The following is a 21623-nucleotide window of genomic DNA, read 5'->3' as shown; positions in this document are numbered from 1 at the left end:
TAATGTTTCTGGTGATTGGCGGCCACACTCCATAATGAAACATTGCGGTGTAAATTCAAATGTAATGGAAAAGTTTATGCAAATAAAGACTCTATCTAGTGTTTTATTGTTTCATTATGTAAACATTGCCTCAGTGTGCTCTCCTCCTACTGCTCTCAGTAAGCCCACCAACAACACATCCTCTAACAACAGAAATTTCAAATTATCTACACACTAACCAAGCCTAATCCAGATTTAGATACTTTCTGATTGAGCGAGCAGCAAAGAATAAAGAATGAGTAAAGAATAAGTAACACAATACGTGGATACATCTTGAACTTCCACTGAACCTGCAAATTGGACATCACAAAAATTGTGCAGGGAGAAAAATGGGGGCACTTGGGATAAAATGTATGCAAAGTAAGTTAGGGAACATCTTTTTTCATTCTAGCACATATCTAAGTATTTTTGGAAGTTGAGTAGTGTCCGATTACAATAATATTAGCAATTATTTAACTTAGTAGTTCACTCTCTGAGGGCTTGCTAGAGACATTTTCTGGGACAACTATAGTGAGTATGTCTGTTCACCTTAAACAAACATTAATCGAGTCCAAAAATAACAATAAAGAATTAAGAAGTATGAAGAATTATGTGGTATGCCTATCGCCAGACTACTGACCAAGAATGTACTGTGTGATACTGGCAGAAACCTGTTCATTCTAACGGGAGCTGGGTAAGTTTCCCAGCCTCCGCCTGTGACACACAGGTTATTGAGATGGTGGATAAGTAAGAAAATGGCAAGTAGCTCATGGTATTATTCAACTTTTGTATCTAAACATACTACATAGGTTACGTTATCTAATGAAAATACCTCTAGAAACGGATTTTGGGGCTACAAACGCGCATATCAAGCACCACCCTCTCTTGGCATTTCTCTCGTCACCTTCCAATGTACACTGAAACTTATGTAAATGTAAATGACTTATGTAAATGATTATGTAAAATAAGGCACATTTTGGTCCCCTCTTGTTTACTCTCGCATAGTGGTGAAAGCCAGTAGCTGGGTTTGTCTGCTGGAGCCTGACACAATCCTCTAAAACATACAACATACATCCTGCCAACAGCTCAGAACCACTGCAATGCATTTGGCATTCATGGATTACAATCTTAGGGTTTAGGTGAAAATTAACAACAAATTAGCAAAAAAAAAAGTCCAAAGTACTTGGGAAATGAAGAAATTCTAACTCTTTCCAGCCACATGGAGTGTCTGCTAATCTCTGGAAATGTATAAATTATTGAACTTGAACAAAGATTGTATACATTTGTTAGAATATGAATTGAGACATTTGTAGATGGTGTTAAAAACAATCAATCTCCTGCGTTCTGTGCAGTTGAATCTGCTTTGAAATGATAAGACGATATCTATTGAACATTCGTTTTGAATACTTCCCTACTTGTTATGTGAACAAAACCGGAGAGAGTTTGGTGAAGTGCATAAATTAACCAAGGCTTAGTAATGTGTAAACCAAGTTGGTAGCTGAGAGCAGCAGAGTGCATGCTAGTCTGAGTGTGTGTGTACAAGGTGGTAGCTGAGAGCAGCAGAGTGCATGCTAGTCTGAGTGTGTGTGTACAAGGTGGTAGCTGAGAGCAGCAGAGTGCATGCTAGTCTGAGTGTGTGTGTACCAAGGCTAACCCAGCGTTTCATCCATAGCTATGCTACTATATGCACTATGGCCACGTGTTTCACAAGGCCTGGTTTTTCAAGTGTAAGGTGCTTATCCCTTTCGTGCAGATTACTCAACACATACTCTGAATCCACACTTTGTCCTGATGCAAAAAGCAGCTTTAGAGTAGAAATATGGCCTAAAGCTACCTAGAGAAGGACGTTATTGTCTGTTCTGATGTAGATAACTTAATGACATCCATAACAAACATGAAAAATAATGAACTAAGAATGTACAATTTATTTGACCATCCTAAGTAAGCTTTATAAATCAACCGTGAAGGTTTTATTCGACCCCATTGTATTTCCTATCTGAAAACATTTACCCATAGTGGTCTAAATATTGACTCTGACCTCAGGCTGAACTAACACTTACTTTCTACAACTAATTATCCTGTACATGTTATGTTCCCTGTTGTTGATGACTGTTTTGCATTATGGTTGAGAGAAAATTATAATATCTAAGAAAGAAGAAACCAAATGCAAACATGTTAAAAAATTATGAAAATATTAACATTATATACAATATGTTTAATACTATTGTCTTTTAACAGTCTCGCATGTTAACCTTTAATCATCCAAATACTATTGACACTTTATAAACCAATTCGACTTTGCAACTTTCTATGTATTCTACACCTCCAGATATTTTGGGTTGGTTCCAGATTATACTTCCAACTTTATTGGATACCTTATCGCCACATGGTCAATCTGGAGTCAAGCATCAATCTGGCATGAATTGGCAAAAATTATATGATGGGAAACTAATGATGCTTATGTGATTGTATGGATCGGAGATTAGTGAATACAGAAAGGCTTCAAGGTCATTACACTTAAGGGAATCCATTGAATTGTCCACTAAGCAAGGCTGAGAAACTCCTTACTCCTCTCTGCCACCTACATCTCTCGCTACATCATGTCACTCCTTACCTCCTACACCTCTCTCACCTCCACCATCTTTCTCTCTCCCACCTCTATCTACATCCTCCACCTCTCACTCCCACCTTATTCTTCTCTCAACCTCTAACACCTCTTTCTCCTCTCTCCACGGTAAGTATAGTGCTATATAAGTATATTGCTATATTTACAGTCAGCCTGTGGACCTATTTTACCTATTTATCTCCCTCCCTAATTCCCTCTCTTCTGTTTCTGTCTCTGTTTCTCCCGTTCTCTCTAAAATCCCTCTCATTCTCTCTCCTTCTTTCCCTCTCTCCGATCTTGAATAGAGACAGTCACAGAGGCAGGCACACAGTTTCAAGCAAGCCTAAATGAAATGTGACCCATATCCTCTTAAGAATTAATTCTAAAAAGGCTTTTCATTTCAACAACTGCAAGACCATAGTGAATTGCAAGAATGTCAACAATTTATTTTGGGGCCAAATTTAAATGTAATACAATATATTCAATGGGGAAAGTTTAATCCTTTGAAATTGCCCAATGAGTCTCAATTTAGTAACTGTCTGCAATTGTAGGGATATTTTCATAAAATTTTATTTCACATTAACCTGATGAAGAGTAGACAGAACGTCTCATGTGATCACCTGTATATTAATTGAGTGTTAATTGATAAAACATTCAACTAGGGCTCATATTATTTTCCCAAACAGTTTAATTGTTAAGAGAGAGTGATGAACTATTGTTCCCATGGTCAGTGCAATGAGTGGTTGTTGTTATCTCATATTGAGGACAGAAGGACATGTAGCTTGTTCTTGACTGTCTTGGCAAAATCTTGGGAGGATGAGTGAGCCCATAGATAAGGAAATCTTTCCATTTCAGAGTCATGATGAGTAGTGGCTGGGGGAGCGAATCCCAGAGGGTTGTGAAAAACATTGAGGATCCATCCAGAAATTAGCATAATGGGAGGACCTAATATCATTGTATAACCATACTGTATAAAAATGTGTGTTTAAAGTCGGTTGTTCTGCAGACCAACATGGCTTGGCTGCTCTGCAGATCAGCACGGCTTTATGACGTCAATAAAGTCTACTTTTGGATTCGAAGTCTTTGCATCTTTTTTTGTCTGGAAATCTGAAGTGTTTTCCACAACATAATCACAACTGCCTGTCTGTCTGTCTGTCTGCCTATCTGCCTGTCTGTGAGGGGAGTGTCTGTGTGTCTGTCTGTCTGTGAGGGGAGTGTCTGTGTGTCTGTCTGTCTGTGAGGGGAGTGTCTGTATATTTGTCTGTCTGTGAGGGGAGTGTCTGTATGTCTGTCTGTCTGTGAGGGGAGTGTCTGTATGTCTGTCTGTCTGTGAGGGGAGTGTCTGTATGTCTGTCTGTCTGTGAGGGGAGTGTCTGTATGTCTGTCTGTCTGTGAGGGGAGTGTCTGTATGTCTGTCTGTGAGGGGAGTGTCTGTATGTCTGTCTGTCTGTGAGTGGAGTGTCTGTATGTCTGTCTGTGAGGGGAGTGTCTGTATGTCTGTCTGTCTGTGAGGGGAGTGTCTGTATGTCTGTCTGTCTATCTGCCTGTCTGTGAGGGGAGTGTCTGTATGTCTGTCTGTCTGTCTATCTGCCTGTCTGTGAGGGGAGTGTCTGTATGTCTGTCTGTCTGCCTATCTGTCTGTCTGTGAGGGGAGTGTCTGTCTGTCTGTGAGGGGAGTGTCTGTCTGTCTATGAGGGGAGTGTCTGTATGTCTGTCTGTCTGTCTGTGAGGGGAGTGTCTGTATGTCTGTCTGTCTGCCTATCAGTCTGTGCATCTGGTTGTGAGTGGATTTGTCTGGATGTTTGTAAGTGGATATTTTTGTCGGCCTGTCTGTCCCGGTTCCAGTCTGTCTGGCTGTATAACTGTCTTTATATCTGTCAGTCTGCCTGTCTGTACCTCACAAATGCTTTTGCCTGGAATGTAATTTATATACTTATGTGTCAATGCCCTTTATATATATACATATCCCATTACAGTACATATAAATTCTATGTACATTATTATACATATTTGTATGTCAACTTTCTGTTTATTTAGTGTAATGTTGTGTAGTATTAGTTGCACCATTACTCCAAGTAAACATCCTTAGTGAATAAAGGTGATTCTGATATACTGTCCATGGAGACGGGAGAGATGAAATAAAAGCAGAGAATGGGGGGAGCAGGGACAGAAGTTAGAAGTAGGAAAGGAATCGGGAGAGGTTGGTCATATGCATTTTGAGATATGACAGAGTTGAAGTTACTCTTGAAGCAACAAAATCAGACTAGACTATCAAATGTAGCCTATAATGATGAGAAATATAATCTTTAAATGAAAAAATAGGTATATTTAATTGCATGAATTAATTTATTTAATTGAATGATCTTGACTGGTAAGATGTTGATAGGAAGAGAGTCGACAAGCTGTCTATTTGTCAATATCCAGTAAAAGGAGAGAGAAGTGAGGGAAGTAAAAGAACAGATGAGGGGAAAGGTGAAAGAGGGAGAGATACGTTGGGGAGAATAAAGATAGAGGGAACAGTGAGAGAGAGGAGGGAGAGAGGGATTAGAGGAATAAAGAGAGTATATATTGTGTGGCTAATCTACCCTCCATTGAATGCCTTGCATTCATTTAAGCATGATGTCCTTGACACATTTCTCTAGGCATCAATATGATGACCCCCATCTCCACTCCACTGGCAATGGTTCATATATACATCATTAGGTTGGGATGCCTATACTGTTGCAAATTCGTAACGCATTTACACTTCTCCATGACATCAGGTTGCAGTCAAGGCATAAGGTCCTTTGATTCAGCAAGGCAATATGAGAAATAGGCTGGATAAAGCCACAGAGCCTCTCTCAATAGCCTATCTCTGCAACAATCGACCGGAGTAAGTCACAACCATTTGACCTGATGTTATCTGGACATCAGACTGTGGTACTTGTAAACACACAAGACTACCGTAGCCTGAAAGCCAGGCTACTGCACTCTTTCTGACCCCCTGCACTGTATAGGCAGGGGCTTAGCAGCCAGCGCAAGGTCTCGTCAACATTGATGCTTTTCATGGCTGTTAAGCAGCAAAAACAAGTGCAGTCAGAAATAGCCCATGTGATTAAAAACATCACTGTCATTCTACCTAAACGTGCACTGTTCATGCGTGCTGAACATACAAACGTCACATAGATCGCGTGAATGCACTAGTTCACCTGGAACGGCACCCAAATGAATACAGGGCTCACCACTTTATTGCTGGAAGAAAAAGGATCTTCTTTAAACTCCGGAATTACTTTCCAACATCTCCCATTTTAGTTGCAATAATTTGATTCAGAGCGGAAAAAAGAGACATCTGTTTTGTGTCTCAGACACATTTTATTAGACAGACATGATGGTGTCTCTAATGCTGTTTGTTTTCCTGCGTTCTACATTACAGATAATGGATCGGAGTAGTAACTATTACATAATACATACGACTGCAGTTAATCATTTTATGTTCTTTTCCACAAGTTAATAAGATAGAAACACACTGACCGTATACGTGTAACTCTTAGTATTGAAACAAAGTTGTAAAAACTCCATAAACATTATTTTCAATAACCAGAAGCTTAGTCACACCCCAAAGAGAAGCACGTAAAACCGTGAGAAGCACCGTGTCTCTCTTTATTTTTTTCACAATGCCCCAACAGCCGTTGAGAAAAATATGAAACACATCCGATATCGAAAGAATGAACAACCGTAAAACCATGAATAACCATGAAGCATTAACAAACACAATCATTGGAGCATTATCAAACACATTCCGGGATCCAGTCACATGGATTTTGTTTCTCTCCCTCTCTGCTACCAGGGGTGTTGATGAGGTCATGTCGGCGCATGCTGGCGGTGGCGCGAGGCCGAGAGGTCTAAGTGCCTCCTTCACACATGGGCCTCTGACTCTGGCAGAAGAGTGCAGCTCCACTCAAAAATCCCAACCAAATTGGGTATGGAAAAATCTGTGTATAAGAGCAAATCTAAATCTCCCTAATGATAATAATAATCTCCCTACTCCAACCTCCACTTGTCTTCATTTGAAGATATCCTTCTCTCTCTGGCTTCCTGATTTCTGGTGTATTTTATACCTGTTACGCTTGAGCTGGTTCAATGCTTCCCTAATGCTATCCTTTCTCCCCGCGTTCAGAACAGAGGTGAATGTGCGATGTAAACGGGGGGGGACATTAGACTGTTTTGTCTACACTCATAACATAGCACTTGTCTACTAACAACAATTACTAAACCAGGATAACTGAGATTAACGCTAAAATAACAGTCAGACGTTGAACAGTCTGAACACATTTAAGCTTCTGACTCAGGATAATGAAATCTGATCAAAATATGAATTAGTTGATGACCCCAATGGGGGACGGAGAATAACCAGATTTTCTCCCCAAACCACACATTTCTTGGGCAAAACTAAATCCAAATGTATTTCCCATAACAAGGGGCCGCCGGGTACTTAGCACAACCCACTTACCTGAGAGAACATTGGAATTCCAGGCTAGCCCCACATAATTCAGCACAACCCACTAACCTGAGAGAACATTGGAATTCCAGGCTAGCCCCACATAATTCAGCACAACCCACTAACCTGAGAGAACATTGGAATTCCAGGCTAGCCCCACATAATTCAGGACAACCCACTAACCTGAGAGAACATTGGAATTCCAGGCTAGCCCCACATAATTCAGCACAACCCACTAACCTGAGAGAACATTGGAATTCCAGGCTAGCCCCACATAATTCAGGACAACATGGCTGATCCAGAACCCCTTCCCTACCTGAGTGCCATGGAGGTCCCGTTGACAGAACCGGAGTAGGGTCTGCTCGGTCCGTAACTCCCCTGATGCATGTATCTGTCGTCACCGCAACACAGTATCATCAGGAAGGCCCGCCTGAAGGCCCGGTTCAGGAAGGCGTAGAGAAAGGGGTTGAGGCCAGAGTTGATATAGCCGAGCCACAGCCATGCGGTCCACATCTGCCACGGCACGCTGTAGCGGATGAAGGGATCCACCACGTTGGTGATGAAGAATGGGGCCCAGCAGAGACAGAAGCAGCCCATGATGACGGCCAGCGTCTTGGCCGCCTTGGTCTCGATGCGCATGCGGCTGGAGCCCTGGTGCTCGGAGCTGAGGTAGTGGTGGGGGGGCGCCGAGTAGGGCGCCGAGCCCGCCCGCTGCAGCTTGCCGATCTGCCGAGCGTGGCTCATGGCGGTGACGTAGATGCGCTGGTAGGCCAGGACCATGAGAGCCAGGGGGACGTAGAAGGCCACGGCGGAGCAGATGAGGGCGTAGGGACGGTTCACTACGAACACGCAGCTGGTCTCGTTGCTGCCTCCGCTGACCTTCCTTGCCTCGATCTGGAGAAGTGCCAGAAAAAGAAAGGTCCCATTAATAAGCGGATCCACGCGCGAGGCGAGGTGCGCACGTTCTGTGGGTTCCACATTCCAAAATGAACCAGTTCACACGCCAGTATCTCATTCCATCCACAGTATATAAACAAAGACAGGGTGACTGTTGACTCATTGGCATTTACTGACTGTTACGATAAACTGAATAACAATAACAGTTATTTTTTATAGCACAATTATTATCATTATTCAGTTTGTTGTAAAACTCAATGAATGTTTGACACATGATCTGTGTGCATAAACTGGTAGCTTTTGTTTGTGCTTAGAGCTGGCTCAAGTGTTTAGACCTCTGAGCAAGAGGCTGTGTACTGGAATTCTTTTGTGCCTTTATTTCACCATGTGAATGGTAGCGGTGGTGGTAGCTTAAGCCAACAATTGTTCTCTTGGAGTGAAGGCACTCGCACGGGTAATTTGTATACGGAATGAAAATTGTTCAGGTGTCAAACTATAAAAGGGGTGTCAAAATTCTGCTTTTAGAATTGGAAGAGATTGCGTTTTTTGCTGTTTTTGCTCTCTACAATAGAGCTTGGGACATGACCAGGATCATGATCTGCTCCAATATATATATATATATACACATATATATACATATATATACTAAAACATATCCATGTGACCAACTTGAAGTGTTATGCAAATAAAAAGATTAAATGCTGGTTGGGTAAACCGTATACTTCGCTTAAGATATGTCCTCTGTCCATTTTCAAGGATCAACAAAAAGACTTTGTTGAAAACATTCAGCACATAAATCATTTAGATTTAATGATTTAGCCTACAGAGCAAATGTCTGCATTTAATAGAGGCATCAGACAGTCTGGCAACAGCTGCTTATAGACTTACAATGTCCTCTATGCCGATGGCATGCCAGCTTTGCATGATGGGAAGGAATGAGATGAAGGAGGGGATGACCCAGCATCCTCCAAGCATTAGGGCGACTCGGATGGGAGTCATCTTATTCCTATAGACCAGTGGCTGGCAGCAGATTGCATAGTACCTATTAACAGAACATAACAACATCCAAACAATTTACATTTGAGTCATTTAGCAGCTACATTACACACATTTTAAGATAGTTTGTTGGGACCACCAGTCAACTCATTAGTAATAAGTACATATTACTTAGTGGCAGAAGTCAGTGCTAGGAGGAAGAGAAATAGAAATAATAATTAAACTTGATAGCATTAGTTTCAACCGCGGAAATAAAACATCTATTTATGCAGTTTTTCCTGAATTCTGTTTCAAACAACAGGCAACAAATCTCTACCTAACACAGTATGTACATACCAATAATACTGCAGATGTTGACTCATTCCTAATTCTTTATTCATAAAGATAATCTCATTAGATGGATATGCAAGTAATGACGTAAGCTGACAACCTCTATCGAATTCCCCATTTATGGTAGCATCCGCCCTACACCGGCAGGATAGATGGGCGAGCTGTCACTAATCACATCAGGCTTCTCATCATGAGGCATGTTTCCTACTTCCACGCAGGGGAGCTAAAAGAGTGATGGGTCCTGTGAGGAAGCACACACCCGGGGAGTCGTTGCAGAGGCTTTGCATGGCGTGGGGCAGGTGCAGGACAGGACAACACAGACGCTAATTCATCAGCCATGACGGGCCTCCGCATGCTTACGGACGGAGAAGGACAGAGGGGTGCTGTGAAAGGGCCAGTCAAGGCCGATGCCAAAGATAACACACAGCTGGACAAAGGTAGGGCTATAAAGTTGAAGGGATGCATCACAAGGTGACTGGGACATGGCTGTGGGAACTGAAGACACTTGAGTAAAGTGATGTTTTTTCGCCACTACACCCACTGCTTACCTGTCCAGTGCTATGCAGCATAAGTGTAAGATAGATGCAGTGGTCAGGAGAACATCCAGCGAGGTCCGAACCAGACAGAAGATCTCCCCATACCACCACTGACCTGTGGTCAGCTCAATGGCAGCAAATGGCATGACAACCACGGCAACCATGAGGTCAGCGAACGCCAGTGACACTATGAAGTAGTTGGTCTTCTTTTTTCTAGAGGCAGGGGAACATGGGGAGGCAGGGGAACATGGGGAGACAGGGGAACATGGGGAGACAGGGGAACATGGGGAGACAGGGGTACATGGGGAGGCAGGGGAACATGGGGAGGCAGGGGAACATGGGGAGGCAGGGGAACATGGGGAGGCAGGGGAACATGGGGAACAACCAAATCTTTCTTAATTTCCAGAAAGGTACATGAGATGAATGCAAAGATAATTGTCCTTTTTTATTGACCTTTTTTGAATTGCTGACTAATCTGCCAATGATGTCAATGTCTGATGTAGGAAGAACAGCTGCTTTGTTCAACGCAGAGAAGCCAATAAGTGGCCTATTAGTCAGTTTGTCCATCATGTGTCACGTGTCCTGTCACGTGTCCAAGCTGTGCACTAATAAGAATCCTGTAGAAGTGAGTTTAGGGACGTGGTGACGGACTGAAAATGGTAACGATAAAACCTGACGTAAACGCCTGGTGACATCTTTCATTTTGTCTGTGGCCGCTTTCATTTGACAGGATGTGACCCGCCAGATTTAACAGGAAGTTTGCTTACCGAAGATTTCTGTCCTTGCAGAGCGCCACCATCACCAGCAGATTTCCTAGAACAGTCATGATGATGATGATGGCAAGAAAGACTGTGAGGATGACCCTCTCCAGTGAGTTCAGCACATGCTCCGCGTTGACCACTTCATTGACTGACCTACACAATCAAACAATCATAGTTATTAACCCTGTTATGGTCATAACAAAATTACAAATATAAACAATCATTATTACATTGGATACAAGGACCATTCTTAAAGGGTGCATCCGTAAACTGCCCTGAGTGTTTCAGAGTGTGTTTTGTAAAACAACTAAGCATTGTTGATATCAACCATGCACCCTTTTGGCATCAACATGAGTAAGGCATGTTGAGTCAAAATTGACTACGAAGGTGGATCATTTTGATCCAGAACTGAGATTTGAAAGATTTGGAGATCTTACAAGTCATTGGGTTGCATTTGTGCTGTGGTATTGAAATCTGCAACTGCCTCTAGTAGTTTTTGCATTAATACATGGTCAGGTCATCATGGGCAAAAATAACCTAATCAATCGGGCTCCACTGAAGACATAAAAGTTTATAAAATGTGAAATGCTAAATCCTGCCAATATGTCTATGGCTGGAGGGCTGTAATCATCCGTTCGGAGGGAAGCTGCCCACAATTATAATGACCTGACAAGAGGATACAGAGCATAGACAATGACAGTGGTAGAGAAAACATTAGCATGAATTACATGAGCAAAAAGCTCAGCAATATTTTCAGTGGTCTAGAGTTGTCCAGTGGTCTAGAGTAGTCCAGTGATCTAGGGTGGTCTAGAGTGGTCAATGGTGGTCCAGTAGTCTACAGTGGTCTAGAGTGGCCTAGGGCTTTCCAGCAGTCGAGGGTGGTCTACGTTGGTCTAGAGTGGTGTAGAGTGGTCCAGTGGTCTAGGGTGGCCTAGAGTGGCCTAGAGTGGTCCAGTGGTCTAGAGGTCTTGAGTGGTCCAGTGGTGTAGAGTGGTCCAGTGGTCTATGGTGGTGTAGAGTGGTCCAGTGGTCTATGGTGGTCTAGAGTGGTCCAGTGGTCTAGAGGGGTCCAGTAGTCTACAATGGTCCAGTGGGCTTGAGGTCTAGAGTGGTCCAGTGGTCTAGGGTGGTCCAGTGGTCTAGAGTGGTCTACAGTGGTCTAGAGTGGTCCAGTGGTCTAGAGTGGTCTAGAGTGGTACAGTGGTCTAGAGTGGTCCAGTGGTCTAGAGGTCTAGAGTGGTCCAGTGGTCTAGGGTGGTCCAGTGGTCTACAGTGGTCTAGAGTGGTCCAGTGGTCTACAGTGGTCTAGAGTGGTCCAGTGGTCTAGAGGTCTAGGGTGGTCCAGTGGTCTAGGGTGGTCCAGTGGTCTAGGGTGGTCCAGTGGTCTACAGTGGTACAGTGGTCTCTGGCACACATATGCCTTTACATTATGGATTCCATTCTGACGTAATGCCATTTCAACGCACTCTCTCCTCTATCCCGTATTTGTATATTTTATGGCAATATATTATTTTTTCATATTACCTCATCCTTCTGGAATTTTCAAAGAAAATAAGCAGTGTTTCAAGTCATAATTTTGTGATGTTCAGCTAATGAGCCGAAGGCAGGTAGCGTGACAATGTGAATCTGATTGGCCATACTAACATAGATTTAAAGTGTGTGATCTAATAGTTTTGACACATGTAATACATATTTAAAAGTGAATGGCTGTAAAATGTAAAACAATGGCATTCAATATGGTCAATAAGATACATACGGAAGGTTTAAAATATATCACTGCGGCCAAAGTTGACAATCTAAAGAATGACACTGGTTGGTGGATGTCAAGTCTCTGATCTCTGACAAGCTTTTGTGAAACGCATTACAGATAATAATTGCAGTTGTTTTTTTCACCCTTATTTTGCCAGGTAAGTATGATCTAGTTGGCCAATGCACATTTTGAGGCAGTGTAGTATGGTGTTTTGTATAGATTGTCAAGTCACCAACATATCATTTTCTTCAAGAAACTAAGTGATTTAAATTTTACCAAATATCCTCTTGTGTTCCACTGTGTGCTCTTACCGTTCAGGTGGGTGGGAGTCTGTGGCCATCACTGTTCATCTGCATGGAGGTCGCCAGAGCAGAGTCCTCCACACCAGACGCTTTGGCCCTGTGAACGAACACAACCAGACCTGTTTATCACATCTCCAACCCTGGGAGTGACTCAAGTCCACCACTGTAATACTGTAGCATGTTAATGGTACCCGCTCTATATGCCTGGTACACATGAATACGTAAGGCAATTCTATCTATGTCAGTTGTAAATATCCGTAACCCAGAAGTCATGCAAAGTCCAGGGAAATTGTTGTCTTCCAGCCAACAGTTATAAAGTTCATGTCATAAACCACCATTTACCTACAGTGGGACATTTACCTCATGTTACAGTATTATGGCCCCTATATCAACACAGCCAGGAATCCCCCCTCCATAGTCAATGTTGGGCCAATGATTTCCTTGCCAAGAAGTAAACTTCCTTGAAGCAGACTTGATATAAGACAGCTGAAGTAGATAACAAGAAAGCAAGAGTGGCTTTCCGGATAGAGATCAACAAGTATGAATTCATCCGACGTCCACGAAGGGGAGGTTTACGACACATAAACCTCCCCTCAGCACAAAGATAGATGCATGACAACACACATAGACACACAAGCACACCTTGCAGGTCAAACACAGCCACAGGAATGAGAAAATATTTGCCCTATCTTTATTTCAGTGATATATAAGACAGAAGTGAAAACGTTGTCAGACAACGCCAGTATTTACTTTGGCAGAGTATTCCTCCAGATTCAGTATGTCTACATTGCAGAGCATAAAAGTGTCATCTGTCAGACAGGGAGTTGAACTGAGCAGGAAGATTTCCCTACACAACACAAGGAAGGAAGAAGAGTTTTGGCACAATATTATTAACAGTGAGTTCTCTGTGGCCAAATCACACCTCAGCCTCCGGAGAATAGTGGGTCCAAAACAGACAGGAGTGCTCTGCCTGAAGCACCTGCAGGGTGAAGAGTGAGAGAGATGTAGAAGTACGCCGAGATCCAAAAGAAGGTAGAATATGTGAAAGGAGTGATGTATTTGCCATTCCAGAAGACTTCTCATTCTGACGGAGATCACACCTTAAGCACTGCTCTTTAAAAGCAGGCTTCCCATTTAGGGTTTATACATAATCGGTCATGCTTCAATACTCCATGAACAACTGATGGAAAGATTAACCATTCCAGAGCAATTATGTGCTCACAAGTTACCTTTACAAGCTTTTAATCACAGAACTACAGCTGTCACTCTATTGCATTCTACAAAATACAAAACGACATTTGGAAAAAGCAAGCGAAATGGCCAGTAAAAATGTAATCATTAGACACTGTCTTCCTAATAAAGAGTCCAAGATCCAGTTTTCCTTGACCGTTACACTGGAGCACAAACTGCACATATCACAAAAAGGACAGGCATTCCAGAAACATAAGCACTTGACATGGTGATGGCATCACTGCCTATTTCACAATCCTCACTCTGCTTCTTCAAATCTCTCTCTCTCTCTCTCTCTCTCTCTCTGTGGGAATATGTATAGCTTCTTTATTGGGTTCAAATACCTCAGGGAAGTAGTTAACTTCTCATTCCATGACTTTGAAGCAAAGAAATAGTCAGCTTTGAGCATACAAACTGTCTGAAGCCATATAAATGAAAAGCTTGTTGGAGAGTCGAAAGCAATTAGCAATGCATTACAATAGCTGAGAACAGGAACGTATCCAAAGCACTGCAATCCTGTGAAATAACTGCAAACCTTGCACCCAGTGCACTACATTTTCATGACCACAAACCAAAAGTATTACTACTGAATTGATAATGATGATAATGATCTCTGGAAAGTCTGTGTAACCCACAGAGTGAGCTAAATTTCAGAACACATTAAGTTACGCTTGTTTTCCCACCCGGGATCTGTAAAACTGCCCACTGCCCATCCGAAATATAAATTACTAATCCGACTGAAAATAAATATATTAATCCCTTATTTTATTCCCAAAACAAAGGAAGATAACATTGTCAAGATGAGAAGGTGGAAATCTGGCCCCTTTTTGTTTGGGTTTCTTCACTGAAAAAATATGCTAGCCCTGTTATTGTCTGATTGTTTCATTAGTGAAGGTCCTCTTATCAAATCCCCAACCAATTAAATGCAGAATACACTGTCTACATATAATTGAATTGCTGGGAACTGCATGTCTTTACATTGCAAAATAGGCAAATTGTTCAACTGGAACTGGATAAATAAAAAAAAATAAGATTCCTGAAATGAACACACTTGTCGCCTTCATTTATTTTCATCCATAGTCCTAGAGTAAAAACAAGGGATGTAAAATCTGGGCATTTCAACTTCTAGTGTGTGCAGGCCATAATTCTGTCCCAACACATTCAGTCACGGAGCTGAGTTGAACACAAACAGACATGCAGGAAGGAAAATTGAAGGGAATTTTAGAAACAGCATACTTGAAAAGTTTGTTTAAAAACCAATCTACATGGGTTCCTTGTCAAATATCTGTCGCTTACTGAGTGAGAAACTCAAAATAACTAAATCAGATCTGATATTTTACATAACAATAATACAGAGTTAGTGAGGACCGAAACTGATACATTGAATTACAGTACATTACATAACATTAGTTGAGGAATAACAAACAGTTATGACAAATGCTGCTCTCATAATCAGATTTGACACCTTCCCACACTAGCTGTCTTTACTGTATGGTTATTCAGCAGGCAAACTGAATAATATTCTACCCACTTCCACTGACCACATGCCACAATTTGTTTAGCTTAGTTTATTTTAGATTATGGAATACATCATCTAACCATGCTACAATTTCAGCCATAGTGTTTTTTTATAGTTAGAGTATGTAACTATGGCAGATGACTGACAGTGACTGTGACATACATCAGATTGGACATAGGTTCTATGTATTTTCTGAGACATTCTTTCAAATGGCTGACAAATTGAGCTTCTCCACAACAATCCAATGGCGTCGACGCAATTCCAGTGTTATGGACACAGTATTGGCGAAATCCAAACATACATTTCTCACAGACTAGACAAAAACAAAAGGATGGGGAACATTTCAAGTGTTAGTCTACAGAACCACTTCTGGGAAATGTGTATCTTAAGAAGTGAACGTCCATAGATTGGCATGTTGAAGAAAATAAATGAAATAAAAAGTCATACATGAAATGGACAAGCTTTTTAAGAAGACTGAACATAGCAAACATATCTGAATTTGCAGGAACATTTTTATAGTCTTTTGAAGGAAAGGCTAGTTCAGATTGGTTTAGGATTGGAAGGAAAGAACTGTGAGTGTCAAAAGCGAGTATAAGGAGATTAAAAGTAATTTTAAACTGGTAGACGGACCAGCATTAAACATTCTCATGCAGAAATATTGTAACAAATTATTATAACGATACAACATCTCACTATAATGCCCAATCCTCTATTCCAGACACTGGAACAAGTCACTATATTTTTTAGGGGGCTTCTATTAAAAAAATTGTCTTAATAAGTCTTAATAACCACAAGCTTATTAAGACTTATTAACCACAAACATCACAAAGTAAAAAATACAGAGAACGAAAAGAAACCAATCACAGACCATGTAAAACTGTGAAGACAGTCAGCTTCACAGACTCATAGGGGCCAACTAAAGTTAACCAGTTATTGGGACAATTTCAATATAATTAATATGGTGATAAACCTTTATTGGGCTGACAGAGCTTTGTATTCGGTGCGACACATGTGCACGCAGAACCTAGATTTCACAAACATGCGGATGCGATAAAAAGGTTAACTCAGCCGAAATGTCACCGCAATGCAGTCCCCTACTGTAACTTTCGGCATAGCGTTGCGGACTGCCCTCAATGAAATTAATGAGTTCTGTCGGACTGATAGCGTTTACTCAATCTGTATGTTCGCAGCTTACCACCACAACAGTTAAGGGCCTGACCAAAGACTTCTGTATGCTAGGTATGCTACGAAATAAGAATCTTCATCTCAGCAGAGGAACTGTTTTGCAAACATGATCTTTCCTATGATCAAACATTTTCGATTTTAATAAGGAAGTCTTATCATACCATTCTATATCTAACTACTGTGTCTTGTGCACCAATGAGCAGTATTGCTGAAGTCATGGAATCTAGCATTATTTTTCCAGCACAGCTAGCAAATCAGGAGGGTGTCTGTCTGTCTGTTTTTACATGGGGCTGGAAGCCTCCTTTCACGTCTAAGCCTCATGTTACTTCAATACACATTGGGTGACGGACTATAATGTGCGACAATTTTGATTTAGACAAGTTTACATTAGAAATGTTTTTATTGCCGAAGGAAATTTAGCAAATAGTTAATTCAATCCTAATGAAACTCTCATAAGTTAAAGATGATCTGATTTCCATCTTATAGATGTTCCAGGTCTGGTCGTGGTTGCTCAGGGTAAACTTCCAACAGAATTGCCTTTTAAATGTAATTCACATGACAAGTATTTCAAAGGCTCTCATTTCTCTCCATAAACAACACCATAAAGAAGACTTAAACTTTTCCATGGGCTCAGGGAGACAATTTAACATGCTATGCAAGCTAACCTCAGGGACAGGATGCAAGCCCAAACTCTCATTCTGTGCCGAGAAACATATTTTATAAATTGATTCACTTAGATGATTATAATGATTTGTGAAGGAATAATTGACTATGCTGGGCCACTCAGAGGAGTTGTGACAGCCAGCGATGGGGTAAACAGAATGAGCACAGACACAAAACACCATGGAATAAAGCAGCTATTTGCTACCACCAGAAAGCTTTGGATGTGGTTTTACTTATACTTGGTGGGAACTGAATATGAATATCCACTCTCTTATGGCACCACATCGCAGCACTGTCGAGATCAATGATTCCTAGAACCTTAGGGTTCGGACTGTGAGTAAAGCAACTGTTTTATGATACATTGTAGGATCACCACAACTTCGACCTGCAGATAACTGGACATCACATCCTGCAGCACACTGCTTAATGGCATGAGGATCATTTTAGAATGGAACACATATGAGAAGTGAGCTTTGTAAGGAAGTGAAGACAACCTCAAACAGAAATGAACCAAGAGAAGGTAGCAGCAGATTCCTACATGTGTGGTACAATGCTGGTGCTTTTAGAGATGGGGCAAAGTTCCCAATCGTAAAATGATACGTACATATGCAAACATCCTCCCGGGGGTATTTCAGCAAGGCTATGAATGATGCCTGGGATATGAATAAAATTGAAGAGGATTGTACCTAGTGTAAGGATTCCTCCCGGGTGGATGATGTTACGTCATCACTTAAGCTTTCCTAAACATCCTGCAAACCTGGTTACAGCCAACCTCTGTTTTGGTCATATTTAAGAGGCAGGACATGATCTGACCCCCTGGTAGAAAAGTGAAAAGCATGCGTGCGTGCACACGTTTATGTTTATATATGTGTCTGCATGTGTCACGTGCGGGTTTATTGGATCGAAAGACAGATAGAGACACAAACAAACAAAAAATTTTGTACTCTGTGCTGTTAAATGTATGTGATTCTTTTTCATTGACAGTTGAGCGCTTTCAAGGCTCTCTTCACCTCCATTTAACAGAGGTGTTAGTTGAGCTGCGGACCAGCTAACCTGATTTCTGAGCTAATGGAACCCAACAATGTGTTTGACTATAAAACAACCCAGTGTATGATAGCCTACTATTAACAAAAGGGTCATAACGTAAAGTAGAAGGAAACATTTAATTGAGCTTGTTGATAAAAGTAACACTCAGACCCGGGGGAGGGTTGTCTATATGCTCACCAGTAGCCCGCAGACCTTTAGCCTCCTTTAATCTAACTGCTGATCATAGCCAGGGTCGTCATGCACTCATTATTTTTAAATGTAGAGGTCAAATGATCATGTAGATTACGAGCTTCAATGGCCTGCAGACTTTGAACCTACTTTTAATACTGATGATCCCTCATGGCATAATGATTTAAACCAAAAAGTGCATTCTTACTGCTAGTATTATTCACATTTCTAATCGTGGTATTGTTTTGGTAAAGATAACCGAACAAACATTATTTGCCAGACATATCTATACATTTTATTTTAAGCTAAGGACTAGGTTAAACGTGGAATGAACAATTATATGCACAAAAATAACTGAAATACGACACTGCTTCACAATATACTCAGCCAACATTGTACATTTCTTTTGAAAATATTAGCCCAACCTTAATAATGAACACAGAACAATAACAACAATATCGTTTTATCGCAACTTTAACGTAGATTGTGTTTGTTTTTTTTAATCCTAAGCATATAGCTAAAACATGGGTTTGTGTTCTTAATTTTTTGTTTATGTCTATATATCATTGATCGTTGGATACTATTACCCTAGTCAGTTTGCTGAAAGTAGGCTATATTCTATCGCCCATGCAGAATATCCGCAAAAACTTTTATATTACATTATGTTCTTTCCGAAATAAACAATTCATTTTAAGAAAACAACCCCTAAAGCTGTTCAGGAGTTTCAAACTTGATGTTAAAGTTTTTCTCACCTGTGGGCTCGGCGCCTTGGTTTTTGGTTACAATCAGCAGGGTTGTTATGGACTCTCATATTCCATCGGTATCTTGTCACAGATGAAACAAGCCAGGCAATGACCATTGAGTGCAGTAGGTGCGGGTAAGTGAGATGCCATGGTGCGCGAGGCGGTGTGCAGCAGAATAGATAAGTGGGCCGCGGTCAGTTTGCAAAGGAACTAAATTGGAGAGTGGTGTGGTTGATTCTAAACCCAGCTTCTGCCGGATGAGAGGAATTGTTGACCAGCCTGCCACCATGTGGTTTCTGTAGTGACATACATGCAGTAGGCCTATATTAGGAACCCGCATCTCAGCCGCTACGCCACATTGTTTTAAAAATCACAGATACTTTATTCCTGGTCTACAGCCTGTGTACGGTGCTACAGTAGGCTGAAACTAGCCCTCGGTTATTTTTGTTGAATAAACATAAGACAATAAACAACTGGCCAAATTATACGAGATATTACTTTTGTCTTTACGAGAGATATTACTTTTGCCTGTGCTGTCATTTACAAAGGCAGCGAGAAATGTTTGGTTCAAAGAGCCGAAAGACCAATATAAATCACTTTTGCAATGAACGGACAAAATGAAGACCAGTTTGTATCTATTTCACTGTAACTAAGCCTAAAACCTCTAGTATCCGTGAAAACATGTTTGTTTTTAATAGGTAATGCAAGCAACTGGCTCATTTTTAATTAGTCTCACCCACAAAATATTATGAACCATTCCAAGAAGCAAAGAGTCAAGCAATCATGTGATTTATTGGTGTCACATCTCTTGTTTACAATAATTTATTCTTCCCTCAACCCTGACAAGTCTTCCAGTTCCACTGAGAAGCATCCCCATGGCATGACGCTTGCAGCGAGATGCTTCACTGTATAGATTGTATAACCCAGGTGATGAGTGTTACCTTGTTTTCGAAAGCGCTTGGCATTCTGGCCAAATTGTTTGATTTTGGTTTAATTCAATCACAGAATATTTTGACTCATGCCGACAGAGTCATTCAGGTGGTATGTCATAAGCTTTTTACCCAAGAGTTGCTTCCATCCAGTCAATCTATGAAGATTGTAGAGAGCTGCAGAGATGTTGGTCCTGCAGGCAGGTTCAACTCTAATGCTCTGTTAGTGACCATTGGGTTTTTGTAGTGGACTATATACACTCACCTAAAGGATTATAAGGAACACCATACTGCCTTAATTCTACGTGGCATTGATTCAACAAGGTGTTGAAAGCATTCTTTAGAAATGTTGGCCCATATTGATAGGATAGCATCTTGCAGTTGATGGAGATTTGTGGGATGCACATCCAGGGCACGAAGCTCCCGTTCCACCACATCCCAAAGATGCTCTATTGGGTTGAGATCTGGTGACTGTGGGGGCCAATTCAGTACAGTGAACTCATTGTCATGTTCAAGAAACCAATATGAAATGATTCGAGCTTTGTGACATGGTGCATTATCCTGCTGGAAGTAGCCATCAGAGGATGGGTACATGGTGGTCATAAAGGGATGGACATGGTCAGAAACAATGCTCAGGTAGGCCATGGCATTTAAACAATGCCAAATTGGCACTAAGGGGCCTAAAGTGTGCCAAGAAAACATCCCCCACACCATTACACCACCACCACCAGCCTGCACAGTGATAACAAGGTATGATGGATCCATGTTCTCATTCTGTTTACGCCAAATTCTGACTCTACCATCTGAATGTCTCAACAGAAATTGAGACTCATCAGACCAGGCAACATTCTTCCAGTCTTCAACTGTCCAATTTTGGTGAGCTTGTGCAAATTGTAGCCTCTTTTTCCTATTTGTAGTGGAGATGAGTGGTACCCGGTGGGGTCTTCTGCTGTTGTAGCCCATCCGCCTCAAGGTTGTGCGTGTTGTGGCTTCACAAATGCTTTGCTGCATACCTCGGTTGTAACGAGTGGTTATTTCAGTCAAAGTTGCTCTTATATCAGCTTGAATCAGTTGGCCCATTCTCCTCAAGGCATTTTCATCCACAGGACTGCCGCATACTGGATGTTTTTCCGTTTTCACACCATTCTTTGTAAACCCTAGAAATGGTTGTGCATGAAAATCCCAGTAACTGAGCAGATTGTGAAATACTCAGACCGGCCCGTCTGGCACCAACAACCATGCCACGCTCAAAATTGCTTAAATCACCTTTCTTTCCCATTCTGACATTCAGTTTGGAGTTCAGGAGATTGTCTTGACCAGGACCACACCCGTAAATGCATTGAAGCAACTGCCATGTGATTGGTTGATTAGATAATTGCATTAATGAGAAATTTAACAGGTGTTCCTAATAATCCTTTAGGTGAGTGTACATATACAGTATCTCAAAAGAGTACTCCCCTCACATTT

General features: G+C 41.4%; 1 protein-coding gene across 4 annotated transcripts in view; it reads right to left on the bottom strand.

Moving 5' to 3' along the window:
- si:dkey-247m21.3 (5-hydroxytryptamine receptor 4) overlaps window positions 1–19598 on the bottom strand; it is a 41099-nt gene extending 21501 nt beyond the window's left edge. The window contains exons 1-7 of one of the 4 annotated variants that reach the window (XM_010877292.2): window positions 19237–19595; window positions 12682–12769; window positions 10627–10773; window positions 9872–10072; window positions 8886–9039; window positions 7417–7994; window positions 6024–6594 (exon numbers count right to left, since the gene is read on the bottom strand). In XM_010877292.2, coding sequence (XP_010875594.1) covers window positions 6561–6594; window positions 7417–7994; window positions 8886–9039; window positions 9872–10072; window positions 10627–10773; window positions 12682–12710 — 1143 coding nt within the window. In that variant the 5' untranslated portion in view covers window positions 12711–12769; window positions 19237–19595 and the 3' untranslated portion in view covers window positions 6024–6560. Of the gene's footprint in view, window positions 1–6023; window positions 6595–7416; window positions 7995–8885; window positions 9040–9871; window positions 10073–10626; window positions 10774–12681; window positions 12770–19236 lie in introns of those variants that run through there. The other 3 variants (XM_020053180.3, XM_020053181.3, XM_010877290.4) reach the window with 3 other exon arrangements.
- Between the last annotated feature and the right edge of the window lie 2025 nt (window positions 19599–21623).

Source organism: Esox lucius, chromosome 14 (assembly GCF_011004845.1).
Source record: "Esox lucius isolate fEsoLuc1 chromosome 14, fEsoLuc1.pri, whole genome shotgun sequence".
Taxonomy (NCBI): Eukaryota; Metazoa; Chordata; class Actinopteri; order Esociformes; family Esocidae; genus Esox; species Esox lucius.
Note: the sequence above shows the minus strand (reverse complement) of the source record. Positions and strands in the feature narration are given on the sequence as shown.